The following is a 21,130-nucleotide window of genomic DNA, read 5'->3' as shown; positions in this document are numbered from 1 at the left end:
AAGTGCAGGTACTGAACTAAGTTGTTTGCTTAATATGTAATTCTAATATTAACCTTTTGAGGTAGGCATCACCATTCCCATTTTATAGATGAGGAAGCAAGTGTCTAAGAGGTTAAGTCAGTTTCCTATACTACACAGCCACTAAGTGGCAGAGTCAGGATTCCAAGCAAGTGTGGTCCACTCTGGTGCAGAGAGTCTTTCCGGCAGGATGCCCTACCATCGCCATCACCATCACCATCTCTCTACACTCTTTTTTTCTTCCATTTCCTCTCGCCAATCCCCAGTAGCTGAAGCACACTGAAAGCATGAGTTTACTGTCTTATTAAAATGTTCTCACAATAATGTTTCCTTTCGTAGTACCATCCTTCCAGATACAAGTAGGAAAAGTCGCCAGAAGACGAGAGCTGTGGGGAAAACCACCAACCCTGTCTTCAACCACACCATGGTGTATGATGGGTTCAGGCCTGAGGACCTGACGGAAGCCTGTGTCGAGCTTACTGTCTGGGACCATTACAAATTAACCAACCAGTTTTTGGGAGGTCTTCGGATTGGCTTTGGAACAGGTAACATTTGTTACATTTTTAATTCTCCATGAGTCAAATGCTTCTGGAGACACTAGAGATTGGTTGGTTTGTTGTTTTGCTTCTTCCTAATGAAAACAGATATTGTTTCTGTTAAGTATAATGAAATGAATGAGTGAAGGAATGTCCGGCTGTGTGCCAAGGACTCTGGATACAAAGATTAACGGGATGCAATCTTTGTCCACACAGAGCTTAAGTTATTGTGGGGGAAACCAGAAAAGCCTTCATCACTACTCTTTCCTGAAAAAACATTTATGGCCCTTCATGGCTAAAAGTGTGCTTTGCATAATAATAGTAACTAATATTTATGGAGCACTGATCACTGTACTAAGTGCTTTATTTGCATTATTTCATTTAATCCTCACAGCAGTTCTATGAGTTGTTTCTAATGTTAGCCCCAGAGAAACTGATGTTCCAAGAAATTAAGAAACAGAGCTAATAAGTGGCAGAGCCAGGATTCAAAATCGAGTCTGTTAGACACTAAAGCTGTAACCACACTTCCCTAGAGATCACCTACTGTCACTTCCAACCCAATGCTGGAATCCTCCCTACTATCCCCTTATGCACCTGACAGATTCTCATCTAACTTTTATATGGATGTGAAGAGAAATGATTACTCTGAGAGTAATGAGAATAATCCCAATTGTGGTGGGTCCCATTATTGGATATCTCAGATGGTTAAACAGTTCTTTCTCTGCCCTCCTGGTGATGTTAAAACTCTTCCTAGCTGATCCATTGGTGATTATAATTAGGGAATGACTCAGTTTTTTCCCAATGAGCTATTCCTTTCTAAATGCAAAGCTTCCCTTTTTTTCCAGGGAAAAGCTATGGTACTGAAGTGGATTGGATGGACTCTACTTCAGAGGAAGTTGCTCTCTGGGAAAAGATGGTAAATTCCCCCAACACTTGGATTGAAGCAACCCTGCCTCTTAGAATGCTGTTGATTGCCAAGATTTCCAAGTGAACCCAAAGTCCACTGGCTCCTCCACTGAAAACTACTAAACACGTGGAATCTGATCTTAAAAATGTTACTATGTAGACAGAGATCCTCACCTTCTATCTATTGCCGTAACAAATGCTACACAGCATGTTAAAGTCAACCTGCATGTACTTCTTTGGTTACAAGGCCCAAGAGACTTAAATGATAACAAAACATGTAATGTGTTTGTGACTCCAACATTAAAGATGTTTGAGAAAGTTAAGAAAATCAAACCATTGCTGCTGCTTCAAAGAAAAAGCTGCCAAAAATAATTAAATGTGGGGTGTTGTTAATGAAAAGAGTTTTCCAATTTGCCATCATGTGTTTCTTTCTTTTTTTTTTTTCCTTTCATTTTTTGGCCATGCCACAAGACTTGTCGGATCTTAATTCCCCGACCAGGGATCGAACCCACGCCCCCTGTACTGGAAGCGTGGAGTCTTACCCACTGGACCACCAGGGAAGTCCCACCACCATGTGTTTCAAACCACAGTTTTGTGCTACAGTTAGAAGGGCCTGCCACTTGATCATTGAAAACCCTTGCATGAACTGAAGAAATGTTGGTTTGTAGAAGAGTGACTGAAAGATACTCCTACGAGGGGAAAAAAAGGCAGAATATCAGTGATGATGAAGAATTTGTTCATAAGAAAGCTATTTACTCTGTAATCTCTATTGAAAATGGAATTCCATGTTAGGGCAATGAGACTATATTTACTGCGTATATTTTTTGCCTTGAGAAACTTTCCCTTTTCCCAGTGTTAAAGTCCCAAATGTGCTTTGGTGCCACCCACTGGCCATAGGTGGGATTTAGTTTTGGGCTTAATTTTCTCCTAAGATAAGTCTCAAGCCTGTATTTTGTAATAGAGTGCCGTATATAAAACCTTGCATATATGAGATTCTGTTTTTCTTATAACTCTACTATATGAAAAGAGCATGAGAGTGGTCTCAGACATGCCTTGCAACAAAGTTTTAATTAGAATGTAAATTGTTAAATTATATTGTACTTCCTGTGTCTGTATAATTTTCATAAAGTATTTTGTAAAAACCCTTAGAATAAATTATTATATGATTTAATTGTCAAATTAATCTTACTTCTTGTTTTAAATGAAATACTTTATGTTAAGAACCCTAAAATCTGAATTCCCTAGCAAGGCTAAAGAACTTTTGGGCTAATATTTCTCCAGAGTCTTTACTGCAACTCTGGGCATCATTTCCTCTAAATGGGAAGCTTCAGCTGTGTTATTAAGAGTAGAACTTTTATTTTTAAAAAGTAGTTGAGGGACTTCCCTGGTGGCACGGTGGTTAAGAATCCACCTGCCAATGCAGGAGACTTGGGTTCGAGTCCTGGTCCGGGAAGATCCCACATGCCTTGGAGCAACTAAGCCCATGCACCACAACTGCTGAGCCTGTGCTCTACAGCCCGCGAGCCACAACTACTGAGCCCGCGAGCCACAACTACTGAGCCCATGTGCCACAACTACTGAAGCCCGCGTGCCTAGAGCCTGTGCTCCACAACAAGAGAAGCCACCGCAATGAGAAGCTCACGCACCGCAATGAAGAGTAGCCCCTGCTCGCCGCAACTAGAGAAAAGCCTGCGCGCAGCAATGAAGACCCAATGAAGCCAAAAATTTAAAAAAAAAAAAAAAAAATGGTTGAAAAGCTTTGAAGATACATTAACATTTATTCTTAAAGTTTTCCACAAAGACATTTTTGGGTCATTTGATACATAAAGCATTACTCCCCCTTAGAACCCCACAAGCTCACCATCTCAAAACAAGCCCTGATTTAATATAGGTTGGGGGAAGCCTGGGTGGTGAGGGGAGGGTGAGATCTTACAACAGGTATCTAACGAATGTCATTGAAAACATCTGGAGTGCTTGCCTCCTTTCCCCGAAACAGATGCTAGAACCTTCGACCCACTGGCCAGTAAGAGCAACTAACCTAAAACAACGCCCTTCCCTCATTGTCTCTCAAGGTCTTTTAGGAGGGTGGTTAATCTAGCTGTATTTCCTCTTCCTGTTCTGGCTGCAGGGAGGGACAAGATGAGGTGAAAGGAGGCACATCTCCAAGATCGGCTGGAGCCATAGCAGAAGTGCAAATCCTGTTCCAGCTCCTGCCACTTCATAGTACAAGCTACTTTCTCAGCCCTTTTTTCAGTTACCTGCTCAGCCATCTGCCAGCATCCAGCCAGCTATGAAGCATGAATGAGATGAGTTCTAGTATCTCCCCATCTAGGACTAGGAATGCCCGCCTCCCCCATCCCCAGATCCCCAAGACACCAGAGGGGACAATAGAACCATCCTTGCATCTGCCCACAGAACTTCCAACTGCCTCGGGTCATCCAAGGGGATGTCGTGTCACATTGTTTTTCCGAAAAAAATCTATAAAAGCTTTAATCTCACCTGGCTACAAGAGGAAGGCTAAATGGGATTTTCATGCGTTATAAAGTGTAGGCAACCTGAATTCTTTGGTGAACTCAAGTTGACAGACTTTTCATCCAGTGGGATTTTTAGGCAAAGTCCCTGCTGAAATTTTTTATTTTTTTAAACTGGAGGCATTTCCTTGAACTGCATGTTTTAGGGCTCTTTTTCTTTTTCCAGAAACCCAACCAGAAATAAGCCCCAAAGGGGGATTTATTGGAAATAAACTGTTAGCCCAGAGAATTAAGGAAGCACTACAGGAACTAGATTACTTTGGGGACTCGTGGGCTGGAACCAGGAACTCAGATACTGTCTCTCCTCTTCCTCAGGGACAGGCAGCTCCAGCATCACAAGCTCTCAGCTAAGGCACTTCTCTTTCCTGGATTCAGCTTGAGAGAGCTCTGGGAGAAACTGGCCAGGCTTGGGTCACCCCCACCTATTGGACCACTCACGGTAGCCAGGAATGGATAGGGTAAGATCTTATGCTTGGCCCTGCGTGGATTATGTGTCTGCCCTGTGGCCAGGGAGAGGTGATCCATTTTCAGAAGAATAGGGTATCATACACATGGGCACTGGAGAAATCAAGAGCTAGGTAGCCATGTAATTTGTTTCCCGCTTTGGTGAAAATGCTTCAAAATTCCATTATTTAAAAAATAAAATAATATTTCAAAGAGTCACTGCTGACTGTTTCCAGGGAGGCCGAAATTTCCCCAACCATCATGACTGCTGCAGCTTTTAAGTAGATGGTGAGGATCCTGGGAACTGCATAACCTGTTCACATGGCCTAGGAGCCCACCAAAGCATGATTACTGTTAGCCTAGGCTTACGTCCAGGGAACTTGCTTGGACCTCTTTGTACATCTCTCATCCATACTCACCATTTAAGTAAAAAGTCCCCGAACATCTGCCTTCTCTTGTACTCTTAGGCATTTGTACATCTTCTCTCATTTAATTCTGACAATATTTTGAAACATAGGCATTATTATCCACATTTTATAGTTGGCAGGGAACAAAGAAACTAAAGCACAGAGAGGTTAAGTTGTCCCAAGAAGAATTCTTGTCCCAAGAAGAATCCCCATTCTCCTTTGGGATTGCTCTCCTATTTCCTCTCCTGTCTCCACTCCCCCGCAGGCTCATTCACTAATTTCACTAGTTTGTTTTACAAAACAAATGCTCCCACACATTTGATCCAATCACAGAACATTCCTTCCACTTCTTTGGCTGACTTGTTCCTAAAGAACTGGTTCTTCTTCAGCCTTACAAAAAGAAGACTCTCACTCTTCACATTCAACACCTCAGTCAGGATGTGGGATCAGATTTCAGATCATTGTGCCCCTATTTTTATTCTTTGAGAAGAGTGATGTGTCCAATTGATCCATGATTATGTTAGCAGTCGTCATACTGAATTGCTGTTTTTCTATTATTTGTCTCCATCATTAGATGGTAATTATCTTAAGAACTGGGACTGCAAACCTTGGACGTAACAGTTTCTCAGTATGTGAATTGAACGAATGAATGATTAAGCAAATGAATGAATGATGAACTAAAGACCATGGGGTTCAGTATCAAAAAATCTGGGTTTGAATTCTGTCTCTATCACTTACTCTCTGAGTGACTTGGGACAACTTAACCTCTCTGTGCATTAGTTTCTTTGTTCCCTGCCAACTATAAAATGTGGATAATAATGCCTATGTTTCAAGAATATTGTCAGAATTAAATGAGAGAAGATGTACAAATGCCTAGTACTATGTAGGGCATATAGAAGAACTCTGTAAATAGCAGCTTTAAAAAGGAGATGTTAAAAGACTTAACAAATACAAGTGGAGGGAACTCGTTGGTCACCACTAGGGAGAACATTGGCCAAGGCTCATGACTTGGACCTCTGGAATATATACTGGATACCTTCAGGGTCAAAGGTAGGTGGGAAAATGGCATAACAAAGAAAACCATGGCAGAAAGGAGCCAAAAGTCATTATTACTAAACTGAAAGTTCTCTGAGAAGAGTGATATACCTAATTTATTAATGTATACTTAGCATCTAGCGCCGCACCATACATTACAAATGTTTGTTGAATAAATCAGTGAATGAATACTGATTAGGATCTTTTGAGATTCTTAACCTTGACAAGTGATCTATGAATTTAATATTTAAAATAATTTTAATGTAGAAGAGATATATAAAATATTCCTAATGTAGAAAATGTATTTAATCAACAGATTTCATTGAGCAGCCATTATGTGCAAGGGACTTAGGTACAAAGAGAGGGGAAAGCATCCGTAAGCTCATCCTCAAGAAACAACTGCTATTAACATCTTGAGTATTTTTCCTCTTTTCTTTTCTTTTCTTAGGAAACATATTCTGTGAATTCACTTTACTACATCAGACAACCATATATGATAATCAGCAAATAAAATTTTCAATGTATGTCTGACCCTTTTATTTAAATGAAGAGGACTATTCTAATTTTCTAGTCACTTGCCTCAACTTTTCAAGTTCCATTTCAGTATACGAAGCTTGAAATTTAAGGAAAAGTGAAGAAGAGATGTGAGGGGGAAATTAAAAATAAGTTTCACTCACATTTTTTAATTCACTTTCATAAACCCTAAATAACCTACAATTTAAGTTATTAAAATTTTAGTTCAGGAGATTTTCCGAGCCTTTTGCTGGTGAAAGCTTTCCCTGATAGACAGATTCAGGATTTGGGACAGGAGATCCTGATCTTTGAGACCAAAGCAAAAATCTCAAACTCTTCTTTCAGATCTATTTTGCTCCAAGTGAAACCTGAAGCATTTAAAAATCCATCCATGTATAATAACACCCAAGGCTTTTTCCTTATCATCATGACTTGAGAAATTAAGTCTGACCACAGACTTAACAGGGATTGCAGGAATAGCTAACTCTTTGCTCTGTGCTTAAGTTTTCACATCATTAAGATCATTCTAAATTTTAACTTTTTTATCTCGCTTTTTTCAATTATCTTTCAAACACAAGTATTTCCATGCCATTAAATTACCTATAAACATGATAATGTTTAATGTCTACATAATATTCTATTATATGAAAATATCATAATTTTCTTTAAATTTTCTCTTTTTTGGACATTTTGGTTTCCAACTTTTAGCGGTTATAAACCACACTTGGAGCAAAACTTTTTCTTTCAGAAAAAGGCCTTTCTTTCAGCAAAGATCTCCCCCAGACGGACAATCATTAATTCAAAAGGCATAAAGGTGTTTTAAGTTCTCAATACATCAATTGACTTTTACCATGGTATAAGAGAGCACCTATTTCACTATACCCTTACCAGGTATCTTAAATAATAATACCAGGTATCTTAAATACCAGGTATCTGGGTCATCTTAAAAGAAGGGGAAAATTTTTGACTAATTTGATAGATGAAATGATATCTAATGTTAACTTATATTTATTGGATCCCTGATAGGGTTCAATTCTTGGCCATTTCTGTCCCCTCATCTGTGAATTCAATTGTTTATTTCTCTTTTAAGATGTTAACGCTTTATTGATTTGTACAGGCTCTTTGTAAAAATATAAATCTGTTGTCTGTCATATTTATGGTGGATAGTTTTCTCTATTCGATTTTTGCCTTCAACATCCATTCAACACATATTTATCTGAGTCTCCCCAAGGCATTGGTCTAGTCATCAAGGATGAAACAGACACAGTTCCTGCCCCTAAGGATCTCAGAGTTTAACAGGGGAAGGCAGGGGAGTAAATGATGAGTGCAGTAAGGCTTTCAAATGCTCTGTTGGAAGTACAAATAGACTAGAGTGGCCGCACTAAAAGAGGTGAGTGGTCACGTCTACACTTACCGGCTAGGAGAGGCTTCACAGAGGAGGTGATTCTTATCTAAGTATAAAATGCTGGGTAAATTACTAGAGCGACAAGGGACAAAGTGGAAAAAAGCATTCCAGGCAGAGGGAACACCTACAGACAGGGCCTGCTAGGGAAACGTCAATAGCTGGTGTTAGGCTAGGGAATAAAACTAAAACGTCAGGCAGGTCTTGAGAAAGAAGGGGCTCCAGACCTCAGAGTCACATAATTTTTTAAATTATATATAACTTTAGATGTTTAAGTCAAATTGAGTGTTACCTTAGTCATCTCTTACATAATATTTAAGCTAAGAAAGTCCTTCCTGACCCAGAACTTTAATACTTACCTTTGTTTTCCTCTAGTTTCCATTTTTAATACTTTGTTTTCATTTTAGTCTTTACATTTAACTGTTTAATCCATCTGGAATTGACTTTGGTGTGTATAAGGTAAGCCTCATTTGATTCTTTTTTCTGTTTTAATGTTTATCACGTCCATATTGTCCATTAAGCTTTTCTCTGTAACCCTATTGTGCCAGTGGGTAAAACAGGGAGTGCTGAATAGCTAATAAAATGTATTCCCAGTTGGGGACAATGCTTCAGGAAACAAAAGAAATTTCTCTGGGGTTTGCTCTTTCTCAGAGGTGTGTTAAACACTACAGGTACAAACTCACAGCCATTTAGGATCACCGCTCTCAGAGTACTACTGCTACTTTGTATTTATAGATTGCAAATTTTTTAAGGAGCCAACACTTTCCACAGAGAGGACTTTATTCTCATGACCACTGAAGCCGGGAGAGGGAAGAGGAATATGTCACCACTGCTTGATTTGTTTACTCCCACAAGAAATTATGTGGAGTCAGGCTTCTTCCCCTGATGCTGGCTGGAAATCAGGTGGGCTTGGCATCTCTGTACAGTACAGGCCAGACACTGGGCTGAGAGCTGTGACTGGTTAGATAGGCAAGTATAACCTGACCAGATTGGTTCTGGACTCACCGGAGTCCCCCTGTGGTTACTTCACAGCATTCTGAAGACCTGTCCACCAATCACAGGGCTCCTTACTGGGTGAAAAAAACGACTGCTAGACATTGCCAGGAGTCCCTAGCAACACCACGGCTTTTGAAATCTGGAGGGGGAGGCCGTGCAGTCAGCCGATAGTAGAGGAGAGTGCTGATGCCTCAGGAAAAGACGGCTCTCAGGATGGACACCCCACCCTCTGAAGAACCCTTAGATAAGCAAAACAAAAATCTAGAAAACCAGGAAGAGGAGATGGAGTTTAAGGAACTGGATGGTCTGAGGGAAGCCTTGGCAAACCTCCGGGGACTGTCCGAAGAGGAGAAGAGTGAGAAGGCGAAGCTGTACTCCCGCATCCAGGAGCAGTCCCAGCTCATCTGCATACTGAAGCGGAGGTCAGACGAGGCCCTGGAGCGCTGCCGGATCCTGGAGCTGCTCAACACAGAGCTGGAGGAGAAGAGGATGCAGGATGCTGAGAAGCTGAAGGCCAAGAGCGAGCAGGCCCAGAGGCTGGAGGAACGCTTTATGACCCTGGCAGCCAACCATGAGTTGATGATCCGCTTCAAGGACGAACACAAAAGTCAGAACATCAAGCTGAGAGAGGAGAATGAGAAGCTGAGGATGGAGAATGACCACCTCTTCAGCCAGGCTCTGAAGGACCAGGAGGCCAAAGTATTGCAGCTCACTGCCCGGAGTGAGGCCCTCACCAAGGAGCTGGAGTCTCTGAAACAGAGGAGCGCTCAGGAGGCCTGCCAGGCCCAGGCCCGAGAGAAGGAACTGCTGGAGCTGTTCCAGAGCCAGCAGGCCTGCGCCCACACCAAGGACACAGAGCAGCTGCGCAACCAGCTGCAGAGCCTCAAGCAGCAGCACCAACAGGCCATGGAGCAGATGGCCAAGGCCGAGGAGGCACACAGCCAGCTGAACCAGGAGCTGCAGGCCAGGCTGCAGACCGTCACTTGTGAGAAAGACGAGCTGTTGCAGCTGTCCATGGAGAGGGGCAAGGTGCTTCAGAACAAGCAAGCAGAGATCCGCCAGCTTGAAGAGAAGTTGGAGACCGCCGATGTGGCCAGGAGGCGTGCGCTAGAGCGGTTTGAACAAGAGGCAGTGGCCGTGGACAGTAACTTGAGAGTCCGGGAACTCCAGCGCAGGCTAGATGGGATCCAGAAGGCCTACGATGAACTCAGGCTGCAGTCAGAAGCCTTCAAAAAGCACAGCCTGGATCTTTTAAGCAAGGAGAGAGAACTCAACGCCAAACTCCGCCATCTCTTTCCATAAGGAAGCTTCTGGTTCCTCTGGCCTCCAATTTAGAAATCAAGTATTTGTGCCTTGTGGCAAGAGTAAAGATGGGATTCCATTTATTCTACTTTTAAGTACAAGAGACCACTCAAAGAAAAACTACTTTACTATGACATTGTTGTTGCCATTGTCAGGATAACACCAATTTTCAGTCCTACCACCTAGAATACACGAGATTAACCAAATTTCTTTCTGTGCCTTTGAAATCTCCCTAAGTTTGCTATCAGTATCTCCACCTCCCCCATAACTCATTCATTCTCAACCTCAGGTATCTTCATGTGTCCTAAGTTTTAAAATTAGCAGCCATTATGGACTTGAGTGAATCTTTTTTTTTTTTTTAATTTATTTATTTTTGGCTGTGTTGGGTCTTCATTGCTGCACACGGGCTTTCTCTAGCTGTGGTGAGCGGGGGCTACTCTTTGTTGCGGTGTGTGGGCTTCTCATTGTGATGGCTTCTCTTGTTGCAGAGCACGGGCTCTAGGCACGCAGGCTCCGTAGTTGTGGCTCGAGGGCTCTAGAGTGCAGTCTCAGTAGTTGTGGCACACGGGCTTAGTTGCTCCACGGCATGTGGGATCTTCCCGGACCAGGGATCGAACCCATGTCTCCTGCATTGGCAGGCGGATTCTTAATCACTGCGCCGCCAGAGAAGTCCCCTTGAGTGAATCTTAAAAGTGCAATGGGATGTGTTACTGTGAAAAGAAAAAAACTAGCATAATTAGCCCTTGTAGATAGGTAGGCTTGTAATCTCCCGTAGTTGAGACTGTAAGCTATAACAGTTAATAGCATATTAATAGCATGGATAACTTGCAGAAAAGTGTCTGATTTTGCAACGGACCAAACAGTTGCTTGCTTCACCTGCTTTATGGCAGTATCCTTTCTATTTTATTTTAGTCGCACTAGCTCGGAGAACAAAAATTGAGCTCATTAATTCTTTTCCAAAGTAGGCAAACTTTATTATAGTCAGTTAAATTCTTTTCCAAAGTAGGCAAACTTTATTATAGTCAGTCTATATGAGCAATAAGATTCAAGTAAGTAAAATCAACCCATTTTAATTTTTCCTGCAAGCTTAGATCACATTCCATTTTCTTGTTTTTTTCTCCTTAATAAAAACAGGATTTAGAGGTACAAAAAAGCAAATATCAGTAGTTTCATTTAATATTGCACAATATGCTAATAGACAAAAGTCCCCAGTTTGGGGTAATAGATCATAGCACACTGGATATGATACCTATAGCAACACATAGTGATTGTGTTTCTCTTAACATACTTTCTTGCAACTCTTTCATTTTATAAAAAAACCCATCTAAATGGAATGTATATATGTATACTTACCTCATTTTTGTAGGAATACTTAAATGTGTAATGATAAAAACAGATAATAGTTATTATATTTATGCAAAGTTCTTAAAGAGGTAGATGTAAAACTACACTTTATGCTTCCTTATTTCCCTGTATTTAGTTGACATAGAAGCATTATTATGAATACTTCCCAAAATAGATTGCAGTGTAGTATTTTTCTCACCCATTTAGTGCCAAGAGTGCCAAGAGTTACCTAATGATTTGAATTTATTAAAAAATATTACTTGGTACCTTTTTGATAAACAATTTTAAGCATCACTTGCCTTACCTAAAGCAATTTTTAAAACCTATTTTCTCACAGTTCTATTAAGATTGTGGTATTAAATACAAATTCCAAGGATCCACCTTGCTGGCATGAAAGGACTATTTACTTCCTCTTACACATTACCAAGAATCAGAATATATAGGAGCTGATTAAGGTTACCCTTTACTGAGTCCATACTATTTATCATTGAACTGAAGCACTTTCAATATATTGTTTTATTTAATCCTTAGCAACACTGAAGAAGGTAATAGTGTTCATTTCTGTTTCAAAGAAGAGGAAATTGAGATTCAGCAATTTGCTCAAGGCCAGTTGGTCCCTGGGGAGCCGGGATTTTGATGACAACATCACACTGAAAGATTTATTGACTGTCTACTGAGTACCAAGTTCTGGGGGTGGGCACTGAGAATAAGCATGAGGAAGCATGTTTTTTGCCCTGGAAGAGCTCCCACACAGTCTAGCCCAGGGGCAAAAGAGCAGTCACATACAGTGTAATGTGTTTTCACAAGGGGTGTTATGAGATCACAGCGGGTAAAACACACACACACACACACACACACACACACCAGTTAAAAGCCTGAGGGTAAGGGTTGGGATGGTAGAGAGGATTGCCCGGGATGACTAACACAGAAGTTGATATATAAGCTGGTTCTTAAATAACTAGTAGAATTTTATCAGGTGTTGAAAAGGGAGAAAGATTTCAGACAGCATCGTGTAGAAAGTCACAGAGGTTTTAAAAAATGTCCAGAATACTTGGAAATCATAAGTAGTTGGGAGGAGGTGCGGAGAAGCATCTCTACAGATAGAAATAAGAGAAGAGAGGCGGGAGGAGACTGGCAAGTGCACAAATAGGAGCCACAGACGAGCCCTCTTCCTCCTCCCATGCAGGTTCGGGCGGATTAGCGAAGAGACTGGTGCGCATGCGTGCCAGCATCTCTTCCCGCCCCCTCCGCCACCCACGCTGGCCCGTGCAAGCTCCGCCCAAACAGCTGTCGGGTGGGGTGGTGATCTCTCCCGTTCAACTTTTGTGCCCAGCCTGCGAGGAGGAGGAAGAGGCTCCTAGGCAAAGGCCAAGCGGGTCCTGAGGGCTATTTGAGCAGGGAATTCTAGGATCCTCGTACAGGAGTGTGGGCTAGTAGAGGACTTGCCACCTGGGCTCTTCATTAGGAGGGAAGGGTGCGTCTGGAAGAGCATGGGGGATGGGTAAGGTGCATGCTCCCTAAAACGTGGGCGCAAAGAAAGGGTCTCAGTTGCCCGGGTCTAAGGACAATACTGTTCAGTCATGCTAAGGAGTTTGTGTTAGGTTGAACCATATAAAATTGCCACTTTGTAGGTTACAAATGATTAGATGTGGGCCATTTCATAATGCTCACTCTAATACCCTTTTGAAAGATATTGAAAAGAAAGTGGGTAATGATAATAGAAGGTTAAAGATGGATGCCTAGAGAACAGCTGAGGAAAGGAGCCCACAACACAAAGGAAGAAAGTAAGAGTAATGGGAACCTATCATGTGTCAAGTGCTTTTCATGTCACCCTCATACCAACTCTTCAAGGGAGGTTCAGTTATCACTATTTCATAGATAAAAATGAGACACACAGAGAGAGGGTGACTCGCCCGAAGCCAGCAGGTTTTGGGGTGGCAGGGGTGAGATTTGAACCCAAGCCCCTCTGGGAGGACTGGCTTCATGGGCGTGCCACCTGCACGGGGACCCTGCACTTGGTTCTACTGCTGCTGCCTTGAGGTTCTTAATAATTGTGTGGCAAGGAGCTCCACATTTTCATTTTATGCTGGGCACAGCAAATTACGTAGCTGGACCTGCTTTCTGGCCCTAAAACCCATGCTTTTTCCCAGTATACAAACCACCTTCTAACCAGTCACAAAAGGGCAACGTTTTTTGTTTGTTTGGTTGGTTGGTTTTTTTTTCCCCCCTCTGTGCTCCACAGCACTTTGTAATTCCACTCTCAGTGCTTATCTTGTATTTAATCTGTGACCCAGACCAGATTAGGGCATGGGCAACTAGATTAGTTATTGTGGTATGCTCATCTGTAAAGCCATGCTTATCATTGGAACAAACTGTCAAAATGTAAATCAGCCACCTCCAAATTACTGCCCTTGAGGAGAAATTTAAAAACAAAACAACAAACCTTTCTAAAGCAGACCTAGATCCCCAGTGAATTTGTCTGTGGCATCCACAAGCAGTAACCCTAAAATGAAAATCCATAGAACAGAGATTCTAAAACCAAATAACGTGTGACTAGTGCTGTGTAGCTAAGTGTGATCTTTTGTGTTGCCTACACTGTAAGCCCTTCAGTGTGCCTCGAAGGAACTTGTCTGGTTCAAAAAAAAATCAAAGAGAGCTAGAAAAGGAAGGAGAACTACAGGAAAAATGAACTGACTGGCTGATGTCTTCACAACACTGTCTCCGTTTCACTTAGTGAAAATTAACTGAAGTTAATTTGTTTCTAATGAACAAAGTATTGATAGAAAATCTATTTCTCCCCAACTCCACTACATTGAAGTTAGACCTTTAAAGAACATTGTTTGAAGGAATACCTGCGCGGGTGCTTGCTGTTCTATCCAGCCCTCATTGACTCAGATACCTGTGGAGTAGCGGTGGCTTGGTCGGGGCAGGAATGATTCTCTGTTCCCCACTATGACAAGATGAAGAGAACTGGGCAGACATTTGAGATACTACCTCTTGGCACATGAATAAAGGAAAAAGGGCCACGACCCTAACTACTCTCCCCAAAGCTGACCAGATGACTTGTCTTCATTATTATTGGCCAAAATTGGGCCATATGCAAATACCCCAACCAAACATCTTCATGGGCAATGTTGCCACCATGACTGACTTGGACCAATCAGGATCTGCCTGGATCCTGGATAGGATAGGAATGAAGCCCATCTCTGTGGTATATAGTACATGGGGCTACCTGACAAAAGCAGGGCTTTGCCAGTGAGGTTGAAGGGAGATGGATGTTGGGTGGGCCACCAACAGTGTCTGCTGTACCACATCTACTTAGATTGACAGGGCTTTATCAGGCAGGGAGTCTTTTTTTCTTTCAATCTCAGCCTCTTAAAAAAGTTGTTGGAATTTTGGGAGGTGGCCAATAATGGACTTTTCTAATCATTTGTCCATCTCCTTAAGGACAAACTGGATATTATTTTCCAAACATTAAGAACATCTTATTAAATGTAAGGGCCTAGGGCTACTTGATGTTGTTCTTTTCAAACCTTCTGTTTATCCCATTTGGCAAAAACTAATCCAAGAAAAAAATTTCCCCTTGGACAGAACTCCCTGGTCATTCATTACACATTCAACTAACTACAATGCCCCTTCTCCAACCCCCTCACTCCTCAGTTCAACAAAGGGACTTATCCTAGCTATTTGTCAGACTCTCCCTATTTAATGCTTCTAATCCACTCTTATTTGCACTGGTGTAAAATAATCTTCCCTTTCATGTTTAAGATGATTCATTACAGAATTGTTTGTAATAGCAAAAGATTGGAAATACCCTACATACCATCAATATGGAAACAATTAAATAAACTGTGGGCCCTCCAAACCTTGGAATACATTGCAAATGCAAAAAAAAAAAAAAAAAGAAAAGCAAGAAAAAGGAAGAAAGAAAAAGGAAGCTCCCTGTACACTGATAATAGAAATATCTCCAGGATATATGTAGGGGAAAAAAACAGGGTGCAGGGACTTCCCTGGTGGTGCAGTGGTTAAGAATCCGCCTGCCAATGTAGGGGACACAGGTTCGAGCCCTGGTCCGGGAAGATCCCACATGCCGCAGAGCAACTAAGCCCGTGTGCCACAACTACTGAGCCTGTGCTCTACAGCCCAAGAGCCTAGAGCCCGTGCTCCACAACAAGAGAAGCCACCGCAATGAGTAGCCCCTGCTTGCCACAACTAGAGAAAGCCTGCGCACAGCTCAAAGACCCAACGCAGTCAAAAATAAATAAATTAAGTAAATAAATTTATTAAAAAAAACAAACAGGGTGCAGAATATCTATCATATATTACTTTGTGTAAGGGGGAGAGAATGGGGGGGATAAGAATGTAAACATATGTACTCCCATCTGTATAAATAAATATTGGAAAAAAGAAATGCTAAAAAGAAAGTGTTTATTAGTGGTGTGGATGAGTGTGGGGACAGGGCTGGTAAAGGATGGGAGTGTGAAGGAAACTTCTCAACTTATCCCATTTTGTATCATTTGACTCTTGAACCATGTGAATATATCACCTCTTTAAAAATATAGTAAAATTGGGAATTCCCTGGCAGTCCAGTTTTTACAACCCTGTGCTTTCACTGCCGAGGGCCTGGGTTCAATCCCTGGTCAGGGAACTAAGATCCCACAAGGTGCACGGCACAGCCGCCCCCCCCTCAAAAAAAAAAATATATATATGCACATGTATATTAAAATTAAAAACAAAAAATATCTTCTGCATAATTGCTTCCCAATAAGCTGTATTTCTGAGCAGATGACTCAAAAAGCCTACAGATTTTTCTTTCCCCAAGAACTGAGTAGACAAGACATATTTTCTATAGAGCCAAATATGGCCTGACAGATCTGGGTCAGGCCATTCAGCTGGAAGCTGCTGATTTCATTAATGTTCAGCCACATACGGCTAATGACAGTATCTTTTTCTACCCTAAGGAGTGCCTCCTATGATTCCTATTTCTCTCCTAAGTATAAAGATTTAAATGTATTAACTTTTCTCATGGATTTTCACACGTCTGTGTGAGACCTAAATTTTAGATTTTGGAAAGCCTATTTTCTCATCTATTCAAGTTTTTAGGCTTTGGGTGTTGGTTTTTGGTTTTGCCCTAACAGACAAAAAAAGATGTAGAGGTAGGGCAGGCCAAGCCATTCTGATATTCAATTTTAATTAATAACTAATTTATTTAATATATCTCATTAATGTAACAAATATTTATTGAGAGCCTATTATTGTCTAGGCACTATGTTAAATGCTGGGCACAATGTGAGCAACGCAGAGACCGTATCCTCGCTGAATCTGCATCCTAGTGGGTAAGAAGAAAATGCTAAAGGATAGGATGACATGGGAGTGCATAGCAGGGTTTCTTAACATAAGGTAGAAGAGGTTAGGGAAAGCTTTTCCTAGAAGTGGCATTTAAGTTAAAGCCTATATGATGTATAAGAATTGTCCAAGAGCAGAGAGGAGGAAAACATTAAAAAGAAGCTCAGAAGCCTTCATAGCACTTCCTGTTCTTGGCAAGAAAACTGCTTTCACAATAGCCACACCACCTAGGGCTGCAGAATAAGCACTCACAGTAGACTCTAACAAGAGACTCTGGCTACATTAATCCAATTATGCTCACATCCATATTTATCTCCATCCCTGTCAGAAATCTTAGCTCAATCCTCCCCATGCCCTATCCCCACTCAAATCCTTTCACTACGCCCTTTAGAAACCCAAATCTGTGATCAACAAACTAGTCAAGGTATTAGTGCAGTGAGTGAAGGGGAGCACTGGCATCAGACTGCCTTGTTTCAAATCATGTCACTTACTGGGTATCCTTAAATAAGATCTTACTGGGTGAAGAGGAAATCAGAGAGCTAAAGCTTTCAGTGAGTGAGCATTTATCCTACTTTTCCTATCCCCTGTATTTCACAGGGGAAATGGCCCATACGTGGTGAGATAAAGTTGCTTTTCACTGAAAAATCCCAGATAATAAAAGAATCCCAGGTAATAAAAGTAGTGAAATAATTTATTCAGGCACTGATCATCATTAGATGAAACCATTAGGAGAAAGGTTAATGGAGAATTTTACTGTCACCATTTGAAAACATTGATCAATCTTAGCATCACTAAAAACAGGAAAGCTAGATGTTATATGCCTCCTGAGGTGACTCACCATGAAGGGCAGCGCCTTCTTGGAAGTATTCCGGCCAAAAATGTTGAACCTTAAGCTAACTAAGCCCTGAGAACTAACTTCCCGCTTACAGGAAATATGGGGATGAGGGGAAAGTAAAACAGTACCAGAAAGCAAACAGACAAATATAGAATAATGGGACATTGAACAGGACAACTGACCTGGCTTCTTCAGAAAATCAAATGGCATTGGTGAAAAGGGGTGGAGGAATGCTGTCTTAGATTAAAAGAGGTTTGAGAGATATAAGGAATGTATTAGAATTCTTTGGGTCCTTATTCAATCAAGCCATCTGTAGCTGGAAATTTTTGACACAAATGAATATTGACTGGGGTTAGATGATACCAAGAAATTCATAATAATTTGACTAGTTGCAATCATGACATTGTGGTTACAGAAATAATGACCTTATTGTTAAAAATGTATAGTGATGTGTGTAGGGATAAAATGACATATGTCAAGGATTTTTATTTTCCAATATTTCAGGGGGAAAAAAAGGCAGGGGGATGAAGCAAGTGTGGCAAAATTTTAACAATTCTTAAATTTGGAGGAGCATACAAGGGATTCAGCATACTTTTTTCTCTAGCTCTGTATGATTGCAGATTTTCAATATTTAAAAAATCAAAGTTAATAAAGAGCTCAGGTTTGTGAAGGAGAGAGGAAGAGAAATGATTTGAAACTGGCAATGGGAAGCAAGAGCAGCTCAGCCAAGGTCTGGCTCTGGGGTGCCTGGGGTGAGAGATAAGACCATTTCCCACCTGAGAAGTGGAGTCCTTCCCAACAGAACACGAAAAGCTCTGGTCCTACCCTTCCAAATCTCTAATGCCCAAACTTCCTCTACACCTGCTCTCCCTTTCCCCAACAGAGCAGCAAATCTCAACTTCAGGGGCTGCAACTGTGGGGTTGATTAGTTGGGAGGCATACCAGTAATTGGTTACTATTTTAGTTGGTTACAAATGTTGGTCATTTTAAAATAAAATAAATCAGATTCCAGATTAGTCCACAGTACTATAATTCTCATTCATTTACATTCAGAAATGGTTTTTTGAGAGGAAAGGAATGGAAATACAGCTAGCACACTGAGAATTGAACATAATCCATGCAAATATGTAGCACTTGTAAACATAATCCTATAGTACCCTAGACAATGTCAATCTTTTGAGTCTTTAATGTTCATCCAATCACAAAAATCCTCTCATGGTCTTAGTTCCTACCTTTTACAGATTATACTTCATGAGTGCATAGGCAAACTATATTAAAATGAGCACTCCGGCCTCTGTAGCACTCTTATCCTTCTGCTGTATCTATTCAGCAAAATCCCAACCCTGATTCAGCTGCATTCCCTACCATCTCTATGCCAACTCTCTGTTATAGGAAAGCCAATAAATGTATGTATTGGTGATGAAGTACCATAAAGTCACGGTCTTTGTGGAGGATTTGATAGATTGGTACTCATAATGTATTTCAGTCCCTCTTTTAATGTGGGTGCTTTTTTTTTTTTGAATTTTTGAATCTTATTTTATTTATTTTTTTATACAGCAGGTTCTTATTAGTTATCCATTTTTTAAATACATATTAGTGTATATATGTCAATCCCAATCTCCCAATTCATCATTTTTATTTATTTTTTTTTAATTTTTATAAATTTATTTATTTATTTTTGGCTGTGTTGGATCTTCGTTTCTGTGCGAGGGCTTTCTCTAGTTACGGCGAGCAGGGGCCACTCTTCATCGTAGTGCACGGGCCTCTCACTGTCGCAGCCTCTCTTGTTGCGGAGCACAGGCTCCAGACGCGCAGGCTCAGTAGTTGTGGCTCACTGGCCCAGTCGCTCCGCGGCATGTGGGATCTTCCCAGACCAGGGCTCGAACCCGTGTCCCCTGCATTAGCAGGCAGATTCTCAAACACTGCGCCACCAGGGAAGCCTCCCAATTCATCATTTTTAATGTGCTTTCCTGTATGGCACAAATGGAAAAACTAAAACAAAAGAAACACAAAAACAAATTATATTTGCCAGACACCTCTGCAGTTATATTTGGAAGATGCAAATGAGGCAGGGATCCTTTCCCTCTGCTTTGGCTGTTTTTGCTGCCAAGCACATTCTTGAAGACATTGGGTTTTCATTCTAGTATTCATTCACTAGTTCTATCTATCTATCTATCTATCAATCATCTATCAATTATAGGTGATTTACAATATTATATTAGTTTCAGATGTACAGCATAGTGATTCAATATTTTTACAGATTTTACTCCATTTAAAGTTATTACAAAATAATGGCTGTAATTCCCTGTGCTGTACAATATATCCTTGCTGCTTATCTATTTAATACATAGTAGTTTGTATCTCTTAATCCCATACCTCTATCTTGCCCCTTGCCCCTTCCCTCTCCCTACTGGTAACAACTAGTTTGTTTTCTGTATCTGTAAGTCTGTTTCTGTTATGTTATATACATTAGTTTGGTTTACTTTTTTAGATTCCACATATGATTGATAACATACAGTATTTTTCTTTCTCTGACTTATTTCACTAAGCATAATACTCTCTAGGTCCATCCACATTGTTGCAAATGGCAGAATTTCATTCTTTTTATGGCTGAGTAATATACCAGCCATAAATATGTATATATTATATATCCATCCGTATATATATGTATATAGCCATTCATCTGTTGATGGACACTTAGGTTGCTACCATATCTTGCCTGTCATAAATAATGCTGCTATGAACAATGGGGTGCATGTATCTTTTCGAATTAGTCCTTCCTTTCTTCCTTTCTTTCTTTTCTTTTTTTTTTTTTTTTTGCGGTACATGGGCCTCTCACTGTTGTGGCCTCTCCCGTTGCGGAGCACAGGCTCCGGACGCGCAGGCCCAGCGGCCATGGCTCACAGGCCCAGCCGCTCCGCGGCACGTGGCATCCTCCCGGACCGGGACACGAACCTGCGTCCCCTGCATCGGCAGACGGACTCCCAACCACTGCGCCACCAGGGAAGCCCCCTTTCTTTCTTTTGATGCTTCCCCCAGGAGCAACCTGTCAGCCACCTTGGAAGTGGATCCTCTAGTTTTAGCCAAGCCTTCAGATGACTCCAGCCCAGGCCAAAATCTGGCTGAATTCCATGAGAATTCCAGAGCTAAGCTGTATAGCCAAGGCACTTACAGATTTCTGACTGATAGAAACCGCCAGAGATAACAAATGTTTATTGTTATTTTAAGCTGCAACAATAAGCACATGTTTATTGTTGTCTTATTGATGTTTTTAGGTTTGGGGTAACTTTTTAGGCAGCAATAGATAATTAATACAACAGGTTGAGAGTTTTGGCAGCAGCGGTGCTCTTGAAGCTAACATTCCAGCTTTCTATTTACAACTTTCCCAACTGGGGCAGAGATAGCAGTGACCTATCAGGCCTGTTTGGCCACATTGTACTGAGAGGCATTCTTGATCACCCAGCCTAATGCCCACTCCTCCAGTCCTTCCAATTACTTTGTAAACACCTTCTCTG

The 21,130-nt window shown here is 41.3% G+C and overlaps 2 protein-coding genes across 22 annotated transcripts in view; both read left to right on the top strand.

The window, feature by feature from the left end:
- Window positions 1–4,487, top strand: part of LOC137230686 (synaptotagmin-like protein 2) — a 109,757-nt gene extending 105,270 nt beyond the window's left edge. For 19 of the 21 annotated variants that reach the window (XM_067750560.1, XM_067750557.1, XM_067750559.1 and 16 more), the window contains 2 exons: window positions 358–563; window positions 1,400–2,639. In XM_067750560.1, coding sequence (XP_067606661.1) covers window positions 358–563; window positions 1,400–1,545 — 352 coding nt within the window. In that variant the 3' untranslated portion in view covers window positions 1,546–2,639. The other 2 variants (XM_067750545.1, XM_067750548.1) reach the window with 2 other exon arrangements.
- A 1,648-nt stretch (window positions 4,488–6,135) lies between these two features.
- On the top strand, window positions 6,136–19,734 carry CCDC89 (coiled-coil domain containing 89). Its single transcript, XM_067750599.1, has one exon. The coding sequence runs from the start codon at window positions 8,975–8,977 to the stop codon at window positions 10,088–10,090; it is 1,116 nt and encodes a 371-aa protein (XP_067606700.1). The 5' UTR covers window positions 6,136–8,974; the 3' UTR covers window positions 10,091–19,734.
- Window positions 19,735–21,130: the final 1,396 nt, after the last annotated feature.

The sequence above is a fragment of the Pseudorca crassidens genome, chromosome 9 (genome assembly GCF_039906515.1).
Source record: "Pseudorca crassidens isolate mPseCra1 chromosome 9, mPseCra1.hap1, whole genome shotgun sequence".
Classification (NCBI taxonomy): domain Eukaryota; kingdom Metazoa; phylum Chordata; class Mammalia; order Artiodactyla; family Delphinidae; genus Pseudorca; species Pseudorca crassidens.
This window is presented reverse-complemented; position numbering and strand designations above follow the sequence as displayed.